The sequence below is a fragment of the Blennius ocellaris genome (assembly GCF_963422515.1).
Source record: "Blennius ocellaris genome assembly, chromosome: 15".
Taxonomy (NCBI): Eukaryota; Metazoa; Chordata; class Actinopteri; order Blenniiformes; family Blenniidae; genus Blennius; species Blennius ocellaris.
The window spans coordinates 11,245,778-11,263,668 of NC_137664.1; the positions used below are offsets into that span (position 1 = coordinate 11,245,778).

At 41.2% G+C, this 17,891-nt stretch overlaps 1 protein-coding gene across 1 annotated transcript; it reads left to right on the top strand.

Annotated features, from left to right (window-relative positions):
• Window positions 1-316: 316 nt before the first annotated feature.
• fgf10a (fibroblast growth factor 10a) lies at window positions 317-17,177 on the top strand (the record flags this gene model as incomplete). Its single annotated transcript, XM_080510243.1, has 3 exons — window positions 317-764; window positions 15,273-15,376; window positions 16,977-17,177. 3 exons carry the CDS (start codon window positions 317-319, stop codon window positions 17,175-17,177), a joined length of 753 nt encoding a protein of 250 aa, XP_080366369.1.
• Window positions 17,178-17,891: the final 714 nt, after the last annotated feature.

Here is a 17,891-nt window from a genome sequence, read left to right on the forward strand (position 1 = left end):
TGAACCCAGTTATGGATGTTGACGCATTCCTGTGGTGCTTCTGAGGAATAAACAGCACAGGGGGGACTACAGTTGAGTCAGCCGCAGCTCCGCAGGCTTTACCACCACCACCACCACCAGCAGCGACATTACCAGTAACATCACTGATAACGCCACCGAAGGACCTGTGCTGCACTCACTTCATCTTCACCAGTTGTGGGTTCCCACACAGAGGAGGTTTGGGGGGAGTTTCTCCCGCTCTCGGTCCCTCTCCCTGCACCCAGCTCAGCATGCCCCAGCCCCTGTGCACCTCCACAGCTCTCCCAGCTCCACTACCATGTGTAGATGGACAGTGACACAAGGTGCACCGGTCGCCTGGTTCTCCTCCTGCCCCTGCCGCAGACCTCCTTCGCTCTTCCTCTCGTTCACCTTCCTCCTCCTGCTTCTCCGGCTCGGACCGTCGTCATCCTCGCCACTGCTCGCTTCTTTGCCAGACTCTGAACAGAACAACAATGCACCGGGTGGGACGTCTCCCCACTTCTTCGCCTCGCATCCGCCGCCTTACTCGTCGCCCGCGCCGCTACACGCATCCTCTGCAAGGTTGCCACGGGCGTCCAACATCTCATCATCGTCTGCAACGGTTGTTGGCCGTCACGTGCGGAGCAGCTACAAACATCTACAAGGAGACGTGCGCAGGAGGAAACTGTTCTCCTACCAGAAATTCTTCCTTCGCATCGACAGGGAAGGGAATGTTAACGGAACCAAAATTGAGGATGATCCATACAGTAAGTCAGCTCATTTCATCCTCTGATAAATTCAATGATCAACAGCCTCTTATGATCACAGAGAGAACAGGTCAAGAGCAGCAGAGGTCAACCAAGATGTTACTTCAGCATGAAATCAAATTTAAGATCCAGATAAATGAGTTAATGGCACCACATTAAAAGTTGATGGAGCATCCACGACATAAGAATGGCCGAAGGTGGTTTCTTTCTCCATTTTGTGTGTTTATCTGTTTAGACTGGTATTTCTATGTTTCCTTCACGGGCAATCATGCACATTGAGACAGGTGACCGGACAGCTGTGTTCTTCCACCTTTTTTTTTAACTTAATATTCTCCCGACTACAAAGAAAGAGAGGGCATAACAATAGAAGGGGAAGATACAAGAAGATAGGAGAAAAAATAATACGAGCAAGCCGGGCACATTCAAAAAAAGGAGATGATCCACTGGAAACAATTAGAAATGGCCCAGAGAAAGTTCTTCCTCTTTGAGGAAATATTTAAAACAGTTTGTACCAAACCTTGAAGGCAAATGACAAGTACAGTGACTCTGTGCGACGTTTTTAGTAGCAGTGGGCATCTGCAAACTAAGAGGCTCTACGAATTCACATGTAAAGTGATAACTGAACAATTTCAGACTCTTTATTTTACTGTAGCTTGCAAACCACAAAAAAAACAAAAAAACATTTGAACCTCTATTCTGAATAGGGTCACTGGGCACACATGCCTGTTTGTCAGAACCACTCAGACTCATTCATACAGTTACACTCTTTCACGGAGGATAGAGACGGAGGTCCAGCTGTTTTGGGTTTTTTTGCACACCGAGATGTAAAAACATAAAAGGAAATTAAGGTAAACTCTTGTGATGCATCAGGGCCCAAGATGCAAGTTCAAGAAATGCATAACTCCCCGGCAATGTGGCATCGTGTAAATCTCCACTAAGTGTCCAATCTGTACACGAGCAAATAGAAATACTTTTAAGGACTTGTGAGACTCGTCATAATCATTTATGCCCGATCCAGCACAGAAAATCAGCTGTTATCACTCTGTAAGTCCACATCTTTATCTTCTAGTTAAACACATCTGGAAGTCGTCCAAGACTGCCACAGTCTCCTGGCCTGTGAGTAGCGTTGAATAACTGCACTGCCTGAGGGCACATTGACAGTAGTTTTTGAGGGAGAACAGAACATTACTCCCACATTTACCTGCCTAGACTTTCCTTCTGCCAGTTTGCTGAATTATATAGGTTAAGTCCAGCTCATTTCGTTACCATTGTATGTGCTTTCACATTTCATGTGAAGTCTGTAAGTGTTTTTTGGGGCTTTTTTTTTTTTTTTAAATCCGTGACATGTCGTCAGTGTGTGTGTGTGTGTGTGTGTGTGTGTGTGTGTGTGTGTGTGTGTGTGTGTGTGTGTGTGTGTGTGTAATCTTTATAACTAAGTCTTTATCACTCACACACCTTCATACACATGTCACAGGTTTTCGTGCATCTGTCTATGGTGCTGTACAAGCCTCTCCTGCTGAGAGTGCGCACACACGCACACACTAGAGCACAGACAGGCCAATCTTGCACATGGCCTCCATATGGCAAAGCCCACTTTTATTAGGGCCAGGGCCAGTGTGTGTGTGTGTGTGTGTGTGTGTGTGTGTGTGTGTGTGTGTGTGTGTGTGTGTGTGTGTGTGTGTGTGTGTGTGTGTGCCACTCAGACACCAAGGCTCTGCCAGACATGGCTGAAGGAATTTCAATTAGCGTCTCTTCCTCCCCTCCCATCGCCCGGAGTCTTCTCTGTGACACACACACACACACACACACACACACACACACACACACACACACACACACACACACACACACACACACACACACACACACACACACACACACACACACACACACACACACACACACACACACACACACACACACACACACACACACACTTTTACGCACATGCACAGAAAAAGCTTGACCATTAAGGTGCAACGTGTCACTAACTATAATCACATCAGGTCAGCGCATTTGAGGCACAATCCATCTATTTCAACAGTTCTTACCTCATAATTGTGGTTTGAAAGAGGCAAGGACTTCCCAGAGGTGGAAAAAGAAATCTTAATATTTGTTATTGGCCACAGTGGTCAATGCTTGGCAGCACACTTAGCAGGCACTTCATGGAGTTGTATCTACCTGATAGCAAGCGCAGATGTGAAACGTGTTTTACATCGAGAGACGAGAGGCAAAAATTTGGTGATAAACTGTACAGGTTTGGCTGTGATGAAATCACGGTTAAATAATGTTTGCATCTGTACATCATCAAGCTACACTGTAGGTCAAGATGCTTGCGCATGTATAGTGTTTGGGTGCGTGTACGACCTTTCATGTAGAATGAAGTACATGCTTACGGTAATAACGTACCACCTTCTGTTATTTTGCATGTGCTGAGAAATAAGGCAAAGAACAAATTGTACTCTTAAAACCAAAAACAACATAATTAAGTACTGATCCAACATTACTGCGATGGGGGGTGGGGGGGGGGTTCCCACATGATTTATATGTTTTTAGCATGGCCCTGTGCTCAGGGGTATTCTGGGTACGTTTGATTTTTGTTCCAGCACAAATATTGAATAAATCTATCACATTTTAAAGCAGATAGTATTAAAACATCTGCTTGAAAGTTACACACAGGTCGTTGTTCAAATGAATTCCTTGATGCCAGTTCGGCCTTGATCCATAGGAAAGAATTGGCTCGTTTATAGTAATACTAACATAAAATATGCAGAAATATCTCTACACAAAACAAACTTACGTCCTATTATATATCCCAGAGAGGCAGAACTATGTGAGTCTTACACTCAAACTGAAGCACAGACACAACCTGATAGTAGTAAGAGATTACAGACAGTGACGCCGCTCATTTTGACTCTATTGGCTAACAAATTTAAATACTACTCTGCTCATTATATGCAAGACAGACAGGTAGTTGTTCTATGTTACTTGACGCATTTATTTAGATTGAAATGAGTGCTTTGGGAACGTTTGTGAAAATATGTATGCACACAAATATAATTGGGTGATTTTAGAAATGTAGTAAGTCAAAAGAAAAGTATTCATTATTGACATGCCAGAAAAATTTTAATACAGTAATAAAATAGTTGTACTTTGTGACCTTCGAACCCTGATCCCATTTGTTTGAGCAAATTCCGCTGTTTATGTTGACCCATGACTTGATTAGAAAAAGGACCACCTCTTCAAGTAATTATGATCCTAAAAGGGGGCAAATGTTGTGGCTATCATGGCATGATAGTCTGGTAATGTTCAGGAAGTCACTTAGCAAATGAGCGTCATTAGCCGGTGTCAGAGGTGATGAAGAAGTTCTGGTTTTAGCTCTGGGGCTCGGTCAGTACATCGCATGGCCGGGTAATGGTTAGGGTTATACTTGCTTGTGCATGCCAGTGTTTGGATGTGCTCGGCTACCAGTGTCACCTCATAAGGCCTCCACAATGTGGCCATTCCACTGTCAGCGTGGAAATCTGGCATGGCTGCCATGTTGATCCTGCCACTACTCTCAGCAATAAAAACTGCCCTCGTTTTTCCCTTCACATTGTCCACACACTGTCACAGCTTGTTTATAAACAAACGAATAAAGCAATGAAACAACCAGACATGTGTTTGCAGTTGAGCAGCTGGCTTGAACAGCTCGATTACTACTGAACGATGCCAACTTGACTGCATCGCGCTTCCATTGTGGCCGCGCGGAGTGTAAAAGCAGCCACCACCATCACTGTAACAATACTCAGCAGTTAATCTGTTGTACCGCGACACAGATCCAATCCAACAAACTACTGCGAGGCAGAGTGTCTCATGCACTGGGCATCGTTCTGATTTAGTGGAGGCTTTCCATGTATGTGCTAATTACACAGGTCTTCCTCCTCTGGTTTGACCTCTGCCTATTGACCCGAGTCAGGAAGCGTTGTTAATGGGAAGGTCAGCGCTACACACAGTACATCATTTCTGGCTGCGCTCTTTCTCTGCTCTGCTCTGTGAAAAAGTTCAACGGAACTTTCCAAACTGACCGGCAGGTCTATGGAGTAGAATTGTGTTTGGAATAACACATTCATAGTCAAAACAGAACTTTTGTTAATAAAACCAAATCTTGCACAATACCTCAATTTTATAATACACAAAAAAAAAGTTTTTATTTCTCACACAATTTTATTCTAACAAAGAAATAGTTCATGCCTTCATCGTCACAAGTTATATATGTGTAAAAATCCAAATATCTGATATCATTAGAGCAAGTAGTGTTCTCATACTTTTAACCAGGTTATGATTATCAGATTTTTTTTTTAAGTTTAACTTTTCAGTTTCTGTCATGAGCGTAGAAAATACTGACAAAGCAATTAACTTCTTATTTTTATTCTTATTTTTGAGGTGCACCTGTATTTTCAGACATGTGTATTATTATCTTGAAACAAATTAAGTAAGATATGTGCTTTATGTAAAAAGAAATTACACATTTACCCACTAAAAAAACTAATTATTAAGGCTTGACAAAATGTACTCGTAACATTTTTTTGCAGTGAAGTTCTATTCCGTACTACAAAAAAAAATACAAAAAATAAAAAAGAAGCTGAATGCACCGTACCCACTCTAGAGTCCTTTCCCTCTGCATCATAAAACTGCCAGTCACTCAGCAAGGTTGGACAAAACAACAATGAACTAACTCCTCATCTTTCCAAAACCAGTCCCAGGCTTTTTTCCCGTTCTTCTGTTTTTGGATGTCTTCATTTTGCAGTCTTTATTCTCGCCCCCCGGCCCTCTGCGGCAAGGACGAGAGTGTTTCAGGTTCTCGTGGGAAAAGGTAACAGTGTGGCCAATAAAAGAGAGTTACGAGGAGGTACTGGATGCACCAGAGGTTAGTGTCAGCGTTGCTTTTCATTTAAAGTTACTCTGACATCTTCATGGACTCGCCTCCACAGTGGCCATAAATATAGAGCTTGTGCAAACGTCACAGCAGAGAAGCGGGTTCAGCAGAGTCAGGGATCGAACGCTATTCAAGACCATTTTACCAACACGTCTTCCTGACAAACGCTCACGCACACTGTCACGTGTTCCCGGTGAACTGGTTGGAAGTGTAACAGAAGAAAAACAGTGACTCAGCGTAACAGAGTGAAATGACTCGACTTGGTCGTTCATTCACCTCAAAAGACCCTCAAAAGCAACAACAACTTTCTTCTATGGAAGAGCAGCTTTCAGTTCAACTATTCTTGGCTTCACGCAGAACATCTTCCCTGTGATGTTTTGTTAATATCTTCAATCCAGCCGGCGTCTGGATCAAATCATGTCAGATGTGATTCAAGACTCCTTTTACCGTAATCTGTGGACTAAACAATGTCGGCTTCCCACAGAAACATCACATACAATTGATTATCTTAATAAATACAAAGTTACTTGACTGTAGAGAGCTCAGTCTTTTGATATTACAACAAAATGATAAAACTAGATATCAGCGTTCATAACTTTGGAGATATTCAGAGGCTTTGTTATGAGCTGTTGCATAATCAATTCTCTGGACTGTATTATCACACAACATCCTGGCTTTGTTGGTTTCTGGGATTTTTACAATTATCTAGTTTCACTGATGCTCTTGACGCTTTAGAAATGCACCTTTAGAGTATTCAGGTGTATACTTTCTGGAAACTTTCTAATTTCAACCTCCAGCCTTTTATCATAAACATCTGTACTTTTCATTGCTAGCACTTTAGAAGCAGATGTGTTGCTTTGTTTGTAACCTACTCAACAGCAAAACAAACGTCAGACTACATGGATTTGATAACGCCAAAGGGAGATATCTATCCATGTGTGCCTATTGTGCATCGGGGATTCAAAAAGGTGAAAACTTACAGTGCTTGACCACCACAGAGAAAAAGTCTCTGACAGGGAACATTAAACACCACATGGGTGACACTGAACCAGAATACAACAATGATGAGGAACAGAAAGTAGCAGTGCAGATCTGTATAATTTCACTTAGATGGACAACAACCCCCCCCCCCCCCCCCCGGAAATCTGAATTTTTCTTTTTTTCAATCTGTAGTTTTATTCAATTGATCTTTTGCTATTTGCTTGAAACATTTTTAATTCTCTGATTGAACTGGACGTACACAATTTTGGTCAACTCGTTGTAAGTAAGTCTCACTCTGGGACTCGACTCCAATCCATCCATAGAGACAAAACCGACAGAATTCATCTGTGAATGCGTGCCGGTAGAACTTTCCAGGGTGTACCCTGCCTGGCGAGACTCGAATTTGAACAAAAGCGGCATAGAAGGTGCATGAATGGATGGATGATCACAGAAAGACAAAGTCTGAAATAAATTACAAAGACTGCTCAGTGATCGCTGGATAACAGCTGCGCTTTAACCTGTAGGGTCATGTCAGGAGCAAGTGTGTGGATGTGTAGGAAATTCTGAAGTAGACAACGATTCCATTGTCTAATGGAAGTTCCCTATCGATTTTTAATATACTGTTGTTTTGATACTCATGGCTGTCTGGCGGTTTTTTTGTGTTTTTTTTTTTTACTAAGAGTCACTGAGGACAATGACAGGATCCGTCTCATTTTTTCATCAGTGTTTACATATTTCCTGTCGTCACGGCTTGATATTTCCCCATAAAGTCGCTCCCTTGTCGATTAATGTGTCAGCTACACCAAGACAAAAATGAGAGCCAGATTTTTGTAGGCAGACCAAGGCTGCCCTGCCACAAACCCAACCAGTCAGGCACCACCTTAAACAAAAGTCTTTCAGCAGCAAATCATGTTTCTGTCAGATCTTGCGCTGCTCTGGACCACTTCTGCTCTCTGAGGAGAAAATGACTCCAAACATTGAGAATCGATTATTGTCCACAAAGACTCTTAAGTTGGACATCTTCTTTTTTGATGGACGGCCTTTTACATTGTGCATTTTATGCCTAGGATTCTTCGAGACTGCAAACATACATGCTGGGACGAGGGACCGACTGATACCGATAGACAACTCGTTCATGGTTTTGGTGTGAATTATTATTTCCAGGCACTTCTACAAAGTGCCCAGATATTGTGTTGAGTGAATGATATTCTACACTTATTAGAAAGTTGAGGGGAAGTTTTGGACACATCTGTGAGTGATAATCCTGATGTCTGGCATCCCCTCTGAGTCCATATCGTCAGTGTCGAAGGACATTTTACACTATGAGTGAAAACATATTGCCCACGCGGTGTCATTTTAAGTTAACCTGACCTGTCCTCGCAGCAGACCAACAGTTTGTTGTTGTTGTCGAAACACATCCCAGCAATGTCAACTTTGTCGTAAACAGTGTTGGGAAAGTGGCTACGACTGGAGACACTCACTTCTGCAGCCTGATGTTGTAATGTTGTGTAATCTTGAAAACAAAAATATTCAAAAAGGTTTGGAGAAATGCAAGAAACATCAAAAGAAGGTAAATTCAAGAAGTTTGGGATCTGCTTTTTTCGGTTTGGCTTTCATCTTTCATCAATCTCTTCAAAATGTCAAAACTAGCCTGAACATTTCTGATCCACACAAACCTAAACGTTATCGATGATAAGATTGGATCACCAGAAGGTCATACAGCATTTCCATTCTGTTATAGCAAATAGAATCTTTTTTTTGCATTCATCCACTTTCTTCAAGAAACTCTCTTTCGGGCAACTAAAAAGAACAATCTATATGCGTATCATAGAACACCTTGGCAAGACTTCCTCTCTCAGCAACTTTCCAGTTTAACAAAAATTACACACGTGATGCCCAACACTGAAAGTGTCCTTTTGGTGGTGGCCTAGCGCACGTGAACACGCTGGATTAATGGCCGGTTAAGCAGTGGGAGGTGAGGGATAGCATCTGTGACAGATAACATCCAGGACTCCTGCCATATAGACACCATGTGCTTAAGGAAAAGCCGTTCCCTCACACCCCTGCCCCTCATGCTCCTGCTCCCTTCACCCCTAACCCCGCTGCACACCGCGCAGGAAAGTGAGGCTCCTAATGGAGTCATCAAAGGTAGAGCAGAGCCGAGTCAGAGAGAGAGAGAGAGAGAGACCGAGGCATCTGGACAGCCTGGTTGTTTGAACAGAACAGCCAGGAATGCCAGCTAATTACTCCATGTGTGCATGTTTGTGTGTGTGTGTGTGTGTACTGAATGTGTAGGCACTAGGCATGTGCAACAAAAGGCAAAGAAAGTAAGAGCAGCGCAGAGAAAGAGACCAACGGAATAACATTTGTGCATGTCTGTGCATAATATTTGTGGTGTAAAATAACAAGATTTCTAAAGCCCCCCCCTCTGAGTCCGCCAGCACCAACTCAAACCGCAACAGTTGGGCAACAACATCAAGCTGGCAGCTGAACTGTAAATGAAAAATGTGCAAAATGCAGACGACCGTCCCAGCACTTTGCCTGAAAACATAACTCCAGCCGTGACAGGCCTGTGAAATGTTTTGACAGAGACTGGCAGCTTTGGCACTTTATCGTGTTACAAAGTCAACTGTGTTCAAGGAATCACAATTTCTCAGGTGGTTGTGTTTTGTTTTGTTTTGTTTTTTTTCTCCTTTCCTCTCAATCAAATCACCATTACCATCACTCCGAATTTCGCCTGGTTTCGTCCCAGCTGCTCCTAAATGTGTGTGACATAACTCGCTGTGGTCTCGCCATACGAGGTAAAGCGGGCTCAAATTACACGGGTTGAAATGATGACTCACACAGACAAAGCTTCACGCTATCTGTTAGGTAAACCGCGGATATGTTAAACAGATTGATTTTAATGCAGATGATTTGTTCTGTTTGATTTGTGAATAATTTAGGCTTGGGTCTGTTTTATTTATAGCTTGACCTGGTTGGTTTGTGTCCATTTGTCGAGACAGTCCTGTGAAATAAGTACAACTTTTATGGAGGGAAGACAAAGCGTAATAATACGGCTGAACGGAACAATTCGACTAATGAAAAAAATACAGTTTTCAACATTTTGCAAAAAAGGGCTAAACATTATACGTTTATCATGATTTACAACCCAGAAATTAAATCTGTGCCAAACAACTTTTGGGACAAAATAAAAAAATAAAAACAAATAAAAAAAAACCTCCACCAAAGAGTCTAATTGAAGAAACATTTTGAAAATCAGAAACAGGCCTCCGTTTTCTCAGCTCCAGTCAAAGCTGTCAGCCCAGAAGACTTTGATGTGGCCGCTTAGCACCGGATGATAATGTTGTCAACCACATCAGTCTAAACCGATACCTCAATCGTCCTGAAAGACGCACAATATACACTGTTTCTGCTCCATGACCAACATCTCCACCAGAGACATGTTTCTTTTTTCTCTCCTACAACAGGAAAGGAAGGGCAGGCCAAAAAAATGTAATCCTGAGTAAATGCAAAGAATGTTGTTTAATTCTGCTCAAACAATCAGCGGCTTTGAATAACTCTGCAAAAAAAAAAAGGGAAAAAAAGTATTTTACACAATATTTCTTTCTATTTATATTGCACAAAGAAGAGAAAGGACAAAGTATAATTATAGGATTCATCTACATAATATACTCAGGTGTTTGCTAGGGGACTGATACATTCATATTATTTGATTCTATATTTGGTGATAATGTAAGAATATCCCCAGAAACTAAATTGTGTTGATCTTTCAGTTGAGTTTATTCAGAAAACAGTGGTATGACGGCGAGGTGTGCCAATATTGAAAATGCAGTTTCCCAGAGTTAAGGCAACTTGGGAAAAGACAGACAAAAACTTTACATTAATCCAATTGCCAACTGTTAATTACAATTAATCAGTTACCAACTCCTAGAATGATTTACACTAAAATTAGTGAAAACATCACAAAGAAAAGCATCTATGAGTGCATCTTATATATGACAAACATTAATTAACGCGATGCAAAACGCGAGCAGGAGTAGGAGCCATAGTCACAAGAAAGATGCCCTCATTCAATGTCATGTCTGTGAGAACGAGTAACCAAATGGTTGAAAAGGAAACCAGGTAACACTGGTGAAAAAGCTAATGAATAATGCCTTTGGAATTGTTTTGTTTATTTTTATACTGTGAGAACACTTGATAACCTGACAATTTTTTAAAACTTTTTTTATAATTTATAATACTTGAATCAGTATATCAATTTCAATTAATTTTTTTTCCACGACCATCTGCAACGCTGTTCAAGAAAAACAACTTTCCATCTAAAAGCTACATCGTGTTATGCTTGTAATTTATTCCTGATTTCAACATATCAAAAATCTTGACAAGAAGTCTCTGTTCTTTTAGTTTTCTTTTCTTCTGAGGCTTTGGTGGTTACGTGGATGTAAAGGTTCATGTCACAGGCAATACGAGACGTCGTCAGTCACTCTTAAAAACAGAAAAAAAACCAACTGAAAAATGATCTATGCTCAGAGCTCAACTTGTGAAAATCTGTCCTTGCATATCTCAGGGTCATTAAAAGGGGTCAATTTTTTGCTTCACCAAAAAAATTTATTACTTTCATGTTAGATTTTACATCTGAACAGAGAAGAATGATTTGGTGGAACCAAGACACAGGAAAGTTCATCCAGATTCCTTGAATGTTGGATACTGAATGAAAGAAACCATCCCATTTGTTTGTTTTTTTCTACTGAGGGGAGTTCATGACACTAAATAGTCCTCCAGTGACAATATTTCACAATGTCAAGCAGGACTTGTAGAGGTTGGAGGCACGCAGTAGACCCACTCACAGCTGGTCACCATGTCGAGGTCACAAAGTGAACAACCGCAGTATAATCTTCCAAAAAAAAAAAAAGACCCTGGATAAACAGTGGAAACATTTTCACAACCTCCCTTAACCTTTAGGTTCAGCTGGAGTCTCAGTGACCATGTTTCCAAAAGGGCTGGTTGGAGGTCGACAGGAGGTCTGTGTGTGTGTGCGTGCGAGTGTGTGTGCGTGCGAGTGTGTGTGTGTGTGTGTGTTTCTGGTGAGGAATGACTTTTCAAGAATGGCTTTCGGATTCTACTGATCAAAACGAGTGACAGTCACGCCCGAATGGAGCTACGATCTCGATATCAGAGGAGCAAATTTCACAAACTCAACAACAAAGAAAATTATCTTTCTTTTATTATTGATTGTCAAACCAAATCTGACATTCTCCTGGCTGCTGAGTTTAGTGGTTAGTGTGTTTGTGTCATAGTGAGAACGTTACCAGTTCCAGTCTGAGTTCTTCCTGCGTTATTCGCTCTGTACTCTCACATAAAAACATGCATGTGACATGAAATGGTAATTCAACGTTGGCCATCGGTATGACTGAGCATGTGTGGTTGTATTTCTCGCCCTGTGAGGGCCTGGAGTCCTGGAGGGTACCGGCCTTCTCCTATAATCAGCTGGGATTGACTCTGATACCCCTTGACCCCCCGAGTTAGATAATCAGTATAGAAAGTGTCGACTTATGTAGTTGTTATGCCAGATAAATCTTCATGCTGCTCTTGGGATTTGAATTAGGGTCAAAATGTAAGCATAATATTCTACCAAGATTATTGAAAAAAACCTGAATCCTCTGATTTTCACATTTACAATAAAAATCAGAATACAGACCAAAGAAAAATCCATACAATAAGACATGTATAAGAGTTCTCAAATTGGAATGAGTCCTAAGATCACATCTTAAACTGGTCTGATTTTCCCTGGCTGTGATTATATATCAGAATGGATGAATTTCATTCAAAACACAGTTTTACAATATCACAAATACTGTATATAATTTAAGTTGATGTAAAATTAGGCCAGCGGCTGTGTAGTCTGTGATATTATGTCTCCATATGTGGACCTTTGCAAAGAAAGTCATGATAATAAAGATAACCTGATAATACTTAAGTTCCTTTCCACAAGAGACTATGTTCTCTGCAAAAACATGAATAAAATATGTGCCTGTATCGTGCCAGAGGAGTATCGGTCGGATATCAGCAGAAAATCTGATATTGTACATGTCACTCCGGAAATGTCCCATGAAACAAAACAAAAAAAAACAAAAACCCAATCTATGAGGAACAGAGAGTATCGTTGCTCAAATTACAAATTCAATTAGAATGATGCCTCGCCATGTTTTCTGCGCCGTTTCCTCTGTTTGCAGTTTTATTGCTGCTCTTCTATTTGTAACTTTAAGTCCTCTTTTACAGCCCTTCTGCTGTGCACTTATGAATTAGCTCCAAATAAACATCTAATAAAAACATGCAAAGAAAAAAAAAAGAGGAGGAAATATGCACTCTCTTAAGAGTCACTGTGGTAAATACAGTTCAAATTCATGCAACATTTTGGATGGAAACCGAGCTAATGAACTGTAGCCCACAGTTCACCAATGCCACACAAGAACAATCCTCTGTGTGGATGTAACATGAAGAGCACAAGTATGATACACGCTACGGGTGTGATGATATGAAGTCTCCTGTCGTGAGCTTTAAAAGGGACATTTCTTTGCGTAATAAGGGATTAAGTGATTCACAGTGGAGTTTTTTAAAAAAAAGAAAAGTGCTGTGAAATAACTGAACAACTGTGATGGCCTTTATGAAGTGGTTTGGTCCTCGTTAGAAAACCAGGTTGTATTTACTTGAACCTGTAGCTGAGTGACTGTTACAGTTTTGTTTGACTTGTAAAGCACGTTGGCTTGCTGCTATGAACGTATGTCGTTTTTCCCTTCCACACACACAGGTGCTTGGCCTTGGTAGTTCTTCAAAGAATGTTGTTTGCTGTAAATGTCCATGCCTTTTAAATGAAGTAAACTATGTGCTATTTGTACTTTCAGTGTTGGATCATAAACTTTTGTTCCCCTCTTTGCACTTAAAAATGTACAATTAAGAGGCTGGGCTGAGATCCACGAGGCACAGGGAAAGGAAAAAGAGAATGAAAAAAGAAAAGAAAGAAACTGACATGTATACGTTAAAACCCGAAAGACATAACATAATAAAATAGTTTGAAGGGCAACAGAGGCCAAGCCACAAAGGTTGAAGCTTATTGCTGTGCGTGACTGCGTGTTTATTACAAAAACCTGATGTGACACAAGCCAAGGCCCAGTTCTTTTCTGTCATGAACTGCCTCGCTGCAATCGAAGCCTTTTGTTGCAGCTATTCTTTTTAAACTCACAGCCTGCTTCTGGTAAAAGGGCTATAAAATAGCCCTGTGCTTTTGCTTTTGGACAAACCACATCAAATAGGAGGAGGGAAAAGGGTTTGAACAGGTGGACCAGCAGATTTTTTTTTTTTTTTTTTTACAAATCACAACTGATGAATGTCAGCTGTGGCGTGACGAAACATGTTGAACGCCAACATGATAGATGACAAGACATGAACAGCCATTGTGAAATCTGGCTCTTAATGACAAAATAGACTGAGATGATGAACGTAAATAATTAAAACAGTTGACAAAGAGACAAGTATTGATATAATCCATTCACTTCTTTTCAAGTTGTCTCAGTTTTAGTGCAATGCAGAGAATCAAGTCAAGTTGGAAAACAACTCGTGTTCATGTAATCAGAGTAGAAATTCAGAAAGAGAAAAAAAAAAAATCCAGAATTTAATGATGTCTCACCATTTCGAAGAAATTACCAATGCAAAATAGCTAAACTTCTCTGATGTCTTTATCAGGTGCCTTCTTAAACAGCATGATATCAGTGCAAATGTTACAAAGTGCTGATGACAGAGATGCACAAGGGGAAGAAAGGGGCATGTGGCTAATAGACAGGGATGAATCCGTCTGAATGAAAGGAAAAATCAACAGTCATTTCTTTCATTTTTCTAATCAGAAATGCCTTCAGGGTTTTTTCTCCCGCCATTCCCCAAATTCCAGCAATACGAAAGCAGGAGTATTCCGTGTAGTAATTTTAGGTAGACTACCGCTGCTACTATGAATTTCTTTGAAGAAACAGAGCTCTAAAGACAGTGGATATATTGCTCCCGTTTCATGCTCTGTCCCAGCTATTCCCACAGCCAAGCTTCACTTCCTACTGGCCCCCTTCAGCTAATCCCCTCAAACCCCTGATAGTTTTATGGCTTGGTGTAACGGACTTTAGGATGAGAGAAGAAAGACCCGGCGACCACAGCTTAAACCAGTAATTGGTTCAGGCTTGAAAGCTGATATGGACACCTTGACCTCTTGCCAGTGTGGCAGCCAGAAAGCCTCCCTCCGTCCTGTCCGTGTGTCTGCCTGCACTCCCCTGGTCAGAAAAACAAATATTGAATGCAGAAATGTTTTTTTTCCTGGCTTACACCTTGGTCCCAGGGCACGCAGCCCACAAGCCAATCAGCAAATGAGCAGGGGGCAAGAGGCTGGTCTGAGGTCTGTCTGTCACATAGAGCCAGAGGGGGGTGACAAGCCTGGGGTTTATGTGTGAGCCAAAAACTGAGAAGATGTGGGCTTCACTGACAGAATTTGGGGATTTTCTGTCTTGTGCATACATCTACAATGTGCAGATAAATCTGACCCATCTGTCTCTTTGTCTCTGCTGTTGCAGGTATTCTGGAGATCAAATCAGTGGACGTGGGAGTGGTGGCCATCAGGGGGCTCAGCAGTAACCACTACCTGGCAATCAAGAAGAACGGGGTCCTATACGGAGCGGTGAGTTGCGGTTTTACCATAATTTTACAGTGAGCTGAATTATAACACAAAAAAATTAATGTTCTTATTTTTTTTAACTGGTTTCCTCTGGCTATTGAATTCTTAGAACAGGTTTACAATATTTCAGTGATGAATGTTACAGTTTCAACAGCAAAAACAATGATTATCACCAATTTAATACATATATATAATTTGATATCTTCAAGTCTTGAATGTGATTCCCGATAAAGGGACAGAACTCGGTGTATATAAGCTCCCCTCTCCGCTATCTACCTCCCATCTCCTCTCCATTCAAAAACAGGAAACACAATCCTTCAGTTTCTCTATTCTCCTTTGGTCCCTCTGGGGAGTGCAGCCCTTGTTTCATCAGTTTTTGTTTTTTTTTTGCTTTTAAATCCCTTCCGACTTCATTTTCTTCATCTCATTCTATCCATACTCCTTTCCTTACATCAGAAGGACCCACTTTTTGGCCTGTGTCTCTGGAGTCCCACCACAGATGAAATGACAGACGGTCAAAACGAAATAAAAAGAGGCATTTTGTTGCACGGCCCGGTACTGAATTCCCATGACGTCTTCAGCTCAGTGCAACACAAGCTGCTGCAGCGTTGTGGCGAGGGGCTGGTGTTCGATTACACTTGAAGGCTTTACACAGCCGCCTCTTTATCTGGTGATAATCAAGTGATGAGTTGTTTTGATGCATCACTACAAGACATGTACACAGGTTTACCACAGATGTCATCAATAAAAAAAAAAAGTTGACAAATGAAATTCACCGTGATATCAGTACACACAATCAGACACAGATGCATTCAATGCCGTTGAATTACAGCGTGAATTACAAAGCTGCATCGTTTATGAAAATATTCTCATTTTGCTTTGGGAACATTCAGTTTTACTTCTGGAACCAATCTGAACAGCTGTGACCAGATGCAAGAAAGAGAGTGGGCGAGAGACACCGAGCTCCAGTGTGCATGCGCATGCACACGTGCCCGTGAATGTCGGCTGCATCAAAGTTCGCTGGCTGTTTCAGTGAAGTTCGCCTCAGTCAACTGACAAACGCTGCTCTCTCAGACCATTTTCTATTCATTCACCAGTGGGTGGTCACTGTGGTAAACGAAGCCACGACCTTAGTGTCACAACGCTCACAGTGGGCCTGTACCTCTGGGATGTCACATCTCAACCGAACCCTTCTGTCCCGGAGGCGTCACGCGTTCCACATGGCCACACTGCTGGGATCCTTCTCAAGCAATAGCTGACCATTTGTTGATTGAAATCCTTTAAAGGCCAAATAGACAGTCAAATATATTTCTTCAGTATTTATACTTTTGATGTTCCTCACTCATGGCTGTCCTTGCATTGTTTTCATATTTTTCTTTTTTTTCCTATATGACACGCAAAGAGACGATTCTACACAATAATGCAAAAAAAAAAAAAAAAAAAAAACCCTAATCAAATTTTTTAAATTGTTTAAAAAATGTCACAAATCCAGCACTGCTGCACACTGAGAATCTAAAACGAACTCAGAAGCCGCAGGCCACCGCTTACTCTGATCCCACGTCGATACGCCTCGTTGACAATGCATCAATTTCCTCCTCCACAGAGAGAATTCGGCCCGGACTGTCGCCTGATTGAACGCATCGAGGAGAACAAGTACAACACCTACGCTTCGGCCGAGTGGCGCAACAAGAAGAGGCACATGTTTGTGGGACTGAACGCCAACGGAAAGCCAATGAAGGGAAAGAGGACAAGGAGGAAAAACACAGCCACTCACTTCCTGCCCATTGTGGTACAACCTCGATGACTGGACCTATCAGCCCGCTGCGGGGGAACTGGACAGCTTTTGGAGTTACAGTGACGGCTACATTGGACAGATCCAGGTCTGATCTGCATGATGCACTGAGGAGGAAAAGAAAAGAAACTTAAAGAGACACTCTGATCTCTGTTGGATAAAGACATTTCTATTTTTAAAAGAAAGAAATAAGATATATCCGTATACAATGTATATATTATTTTTTTTTGTTTTAAGTTATAAAGTACACTGGCACAGTAAAATATGAAAAGAAATGACTTCTGTGCCAAAATGTGATCGAGTAACTCACATTTCTAGATTTGTGTACATGTGAAGTGTGTGACAAGAGAAAGCAAAAGGACAAACGATGTAAGAAAATGGGAAAAGGAAAGTAGAGGAAGTGTGAGTAGGGAGTTGACTTATAGAGAAAGAAAAGTAAACAAGAAGGAAGAAAGATGGCAGATAGGGAAGAAAGCACCTACACAGCAGCAAGTCCAACACTATCTTGTCTTTTTCTTTAAATTTATTTATTTTGTGTAATATTTAACAAACAAAAGGAACAAAAACACAGAAAAGGACAAGTTGTTGTCTTTTTTTACCATTTATGCTTCTCTTTTTGAATACTAATCATTTAAACCTGAATAAATATAAAGAATATATTTGTCTTTAACTTCTTTGACTGACTTTGGTTTTTTCAAAGCTTCTCATGGTCTGGCTATCTGAAAA